This window comes from Tuber melanosporum (assembly GCF_000151645.1).
Source record: "Tuber melanosporum whole genome shotgun sequence assembly, scaffold_83, strain Mel28".
NCBI lineage: Eukaryota > Fungi > Ascomycota > Pezizomycetes > Pezizales > Tuberaceae > Tuber > Tuber melanosporum.
The window spans coordinates 395,050-399,667 of NW_003299132.1; the positions used below are offsets into that span (position 1 = coordinate 395,050).

General features: G+C 47.3%; 1 protein-coding gene; it reads left to right on the forward strand.

The window, feature by feature from the left end:
* Positions 1-313: 313 nt before the first annotated feature.
* GSTUM_00011387001 (uncharacterized protein) lies at positions 314-3,985 on the forward strand. XM_002841891.2 has 10 exons: positions 314-659; positions 746-975; positions 1,026-1,343; positions 1,399-1,485; positions 1,546-2,098; positions 2,164-2,741; positions 2,800-2,907; positions 2,966-3,097; positions 3,162-3,593; positions 3,648-3,985. Exons 1-10 carry the CDS (start codon positions 578-580, stop codon positions 3,870-3,872), a joined length of 2,745 nt encoding a protein of 914 aa, XP_002841937.1. The 5' UTR covers positions 314-577; the 3' UTR covers positions 3,873-3,985.
* The last annotated feature ends 633 nt before the right edge of the window (positions 3,986-4,618 follow it).

Consider the following 4,618-nt stretch of genomic DNA (forward strand, 5'->3'; position numbering starts at 1 on the left):
AGGGTAAATGCAGAAGGATAATTTCTCCATAGGTTACCGTAGGGCTTTGGTCGGGTTTGAAATCGATGAATCTGGTGTGTGGCTTGGCGGTTAAGTTGCGCGTCTGGGGGCGCAGCGTTTGTGCGAGTACGTCATTCGTGTCACTCTATCCCCGAAGGCCCTTGGTCAAATCTCTTGACTCCTGCAAGAGTGATGAAAGGGAAGAGAGATTGAACGTTTGTGTGCCTGTGCCGTAGATGCCGGTATCATACTATCATACTCGAGTAGATACGGGGGGAAGAGCCCTCTTATTTCTGTGAGAAGCGATCCCTGCATTTCTCACCCTGCTTTCCAACCACCCCCTGGGCCCCACCACAGCTATCATAATTATCATCCTCAAGAGTGTTCTCAAACCCTATTTGTTATTCCAGCTACAAGTACCCCCGCCCCCCCCTCCTCTGGAACCCCTGTTCTCCGACGATAGATTTAATTAGACGGTAGTCCATCTTAACTTGCCCGCACCTTCCTAGTTTTTAGTTTTTTTTATCGTTCGGATTAGAATCTTTAGCACACGCTTTATCTCAGCTTCTCCCTCGTTATGACGGCCCCGGCTCCACCAGATCTGTCCTCATTGCCCATCTCTGGTAAGAAGAATATCTTGGCCGGGAAGCAAGAGCACTGTATGTTTGTCGAGATATCTTCGCTCCTTGAGAATACCCCACTTTACATTTTCCATAGGAGCTGAGCAAGTGTTGACTTCTCCCAGATCTTAAGAGGGAGCTCGTTTCCCGTCAGGTTCAGTTCGAGATCTCAGAGCTCAACTCCCCGACAGCTTTACAACGTTTCGGAGCGCCTTTCCGCTCACCCCTAGGAGAGGTCGCTCCTGTCGATAGTGAATTACCGATTTTAAGATACATCTTTGTTCACCATGTTAGAAATTTCCCGTTCCTGGATCAAGCGAGGGAGAAGGAGTTCTGGCAGGATAGACTACAAGTGGTGGGTTTGCGGTTCGCGGGATTGACATGGGCAACGCTTATGACTCTTAGTTTCTCGAATCCTTTGCAAACAAACGAATATCGTCCTCCGAGGATCGTTTAGAGGAAACCAAGCGGAGGAAGCTTGCCCTGAAGTGTGAAAAGGTTGTTGCCTTAATGATGAACTCCGGTATCCCTACGGCATCTGGCTATGAGGAGAGTGTTGGGTTTGATGAAATTGAGGCTGCCGGAGGGGCCGACCGAGCTGCGAGTGAGAACGGTATATTAGTCAATATGACGGAGGGGCATTGGGTTAACGGCTGGGATGTCAATGTTGCTTCAGTGAGGCAAACAAGTATCAAGAGGACCGTGCGGTATCATACACATGCAGTAAGTGGGCACGGCTGGTTCGCTCCTGGATATTCTCTTACCACGCCCTTTTTAGGAGTTCTTGATTCGCACAAAGAGAATGGATCAGCCAGATGTGATTGTTGGCAGAAGGTATGGCGCATTCGCCCGCCTCCATCGAAATGTAAGGGATCTATGAAGGCAACTAAGCCGAGAGGTGCGGCTGCTGACTTTGGCGCGACAGCTTCGGAACGAGCTTCCAGGAAAGGTTCTCCCGGCTCTCCCACGGAAGATCAATAAATCTCAAACGTCGACTATGGGTTTGCTCTCTATGTCATCAGCCGATGACCGGTCCTCTACGTACTCTGTTTCGACAACTTCTAGCAACTCTGTGAATGCAAATGGCGAGAAGGGTGGCAGTGGCCACAAACGGTCTCAATCATTAGGCGCTTCTTTAGGCATAAGCAAGCATAGTCGCAACGCTTCTCGAAACTCTTTGGCTAGCAGTATAAATGAGCCAGTCACCCTCTGGCGTGAGAACCAGAGGATATCATTGAGAGCATTCTTAAGGGTTCTACTTGGCGATGCCCAGGTTGCAAAATCTAGGGCGATGAATGATTTTCTGCTGAAAGACCCTATTACTTTGAATGAAGAAGAGCTTAACGATGAAGCGAGGCGGCGAGAAATGGATCATATTAGAATTTTGGAGCAACAGAAGTTCTATGAGATTGCAAGACAGAGAGCTCGAGAGCTCGATGTTTACATGGAGAGTTTCAGAAGGGAGATTGTTGAAAGCAGTAAGTACTTTTTTTTTTCCAAATTGATGGACCATCCTGTGGAACAAATACTGACGTTTGTAAAGATGGATTAACGAAACTTTTTGCGGAAATAAGAGAGAAGGACAAACTTGAAGATCTCTCATTGCAATATAAGAAGTTTGCGGAATGGCTCAGGATAGAGGTTGCTGCGACTATTTATCACATTTTCCTCGCTGAAGATAACTCGCCCGAGCTGTTTCATCAAGCTAAGAGAATTCACTCCTTAATTCCTTACACAATTCTCAAAAATGTTATTCGCATTGCCAATCCAGCCGCTGTGATGACAGGAGTGCTGGATCTATTTTTGGCAACGCCGTTTGGATCCCGGTCATTGATGCAACGAATTCTTTCTCTGGCTATAAACGATGGCATCAGGCAGCTGCAAAAGAGCATAGATTCTTTGACGGTAAAAATCAACGATCCGGTGCTCTGTAGCAAGCTGAGGCAGTTTACCGAAATCGATGAAGAAACCCGCGAGGAGATTAGAATGGATGCGGTTCTCGACCAAGTTGATCTGATTGTCGCTATATTAAGATCGGAAAGGATAGAGCCAGAACTCGAACCGAAGCAGGTGGAGACTATATTCAACGCTTACGTGGGCTGGAACAATGCAGTTGAAAATGTGAGTCTCCGTGTGCAACAGCTAAATTCGGATATCGTACTGATATCATATGGCCCAGATCGACGATATGAGGGCAGGCGGACAGTTGTTCGCTTACCTGAAACAATTGTTGAAGCTGTACACCAGACAGCGAGACAAGAACATGATGTTAGCTATAATCGGAGAGGTGTGTATAGCATGACTTTTAGGAGCATTGATCGCCTGCTAATTACTTGGGGGTTCAGCCAGTAACACTGCAGCTCTTCCGCGACCTCTTCACCATCTTTTACGAACCGCTGATCAGGGTATACAAATCGGCAAATGTATACAACAGTGTAACAGACTTTGCCGTGTTTGCTGACGACATGGTGGAAGTTGTGGAAAAGGCACAAAGCCAAGGCAAGACCATCCCTCCAGTTTGGACGCCAAGATCGAAAGCAGAAAGAAACATTGACGGTTGAATCTATAGACATGTCTTCGGACCCTAACCAGACCGTCCAGGCCTTTATCGACCTTTGCGCTCGCCACGAGAATAACTTTTACAAATTCGTCCACGAGGTCCACATCCACGACGATGGGCTTTTCGAGAAGCTCATGGGTTGGCTAGAAGGAATTCTGTCATTCCTTCGCAGTGGCCCTAAATCGGGCCCACTAGATATGAATCGCCTTGTAGAAGAAGCCGTCCTGCGCGGTGATATCGACGGCAATAAAGCCAAAGAAGAGATCGATCAATTGATCAAATGGCAAGCCCAAAGGAGAAAGTGGCATGAAGACAAGACTAGGCAAAAGATGGCTAGCGGAGGTGACATGAACGGATGGCTCAACACCGCCCCCGACAACGCATTCACAACGTCTGATTTCCACCTTAACGAGGTACCTCACACCCTCCCGCTTTCCACACATAATTCGAGGCTAACGGAGCGAAAGACTGACCTTGACGATCTGAACAACGTCGATGACGACAACAACTCCAGCGACGAGGACGAATCCGACGACCAAGCCGACCCAATCGAAGCCGAGAAGCGTCGGAGGAAAAAGAAGCAGGACCATTTAAGGCGTAGCGCTGGCGAGCCGGAAAAGCCGGAAATCAGCGAGATTCTGAAGTTGCAGGTGGAATTCTTACTGCAGCTTAGGAATGTGCTGGCGGAGTAATGACAGCAATGAGTAGATTAACCGGGCTACCGCTACTGCTTACGAAATTTGCTGAGTGGAAATGGGTGGAGTTTTTAGTTGCCAGGTGTAATAGGGACTTTCTTTTTCTTTCTCCTTTTCTGTCCGCGTAGAATGGGGTTTTGTCCTGTTTGGGGAAATGCAGCTATGATACTTGATCTTTGCTCCTTTCTCTTCCCCTTTTTTGATTGGGGTTTGCCTTTTGTGACCTACGCTCCATACTGTATTTCCTCTACCATAATAGATAATCTATTATTATGTCAACAGTGCATACTGTATGGATCTGGCCATCGTGTGAAGATATGGTAGAATAAGTTATAAAATTTCAAAAACCTAATAGTATGAGATATCATGCATTATCACTCGGAAAACTGCCAGCACGATCGGCAGACTTCCCCCGTACGATAGGCGCAAAGCTTCTAAACCCGCCATCGGCACCACAGCGGGTGTTGTGTGTTCGCCCCCATGATATGAATTCAATACGCACGGGGGTAATTCTTGGTTCATCCATGAAATTTTCAACGGTAGTCTCTATTTTCTCCCTTTTTTTCTTGACGTGGGACGAGTGAGTGAGAGATAGCTTAAGTCGAAATATCGGTACTACAGGAAATGTGTTCGGAACGTTTGCGGGGGGAGTCATGCATCGTGGAAAGTTTGCCGATTGATCCCAGGGATGGAGAGGGAAGGGTTGGAGTTGGATCCTTGGGACATATTTATTTTTCGATGAT

Excerpts from the sequence above, each read along its gene's own strand:
- GSTUM_00011387001 (XM_002841891.2), top strand. The coding sequence starts at position 578 with ATGACGGCCCCGGCTCCACCAGATCTGTCCTCATTGCCCATCTCTGGT. Across the intron at positions 976-1,025 it reads GGCAGGATAGACTACAAGTG|TTTCTCGAATCCTTTGCAAA; the intron begins GTGGGTTTGCGG and ends TATGACTCTTAG. Across the intron at positions 3,594-3,647 it reads CTGATTTCCACCTTAACGAG|ACTGACCTTGACGATCTGAA; the intron begins GTACCTCACACC and ends ACGGAGCGAAAG.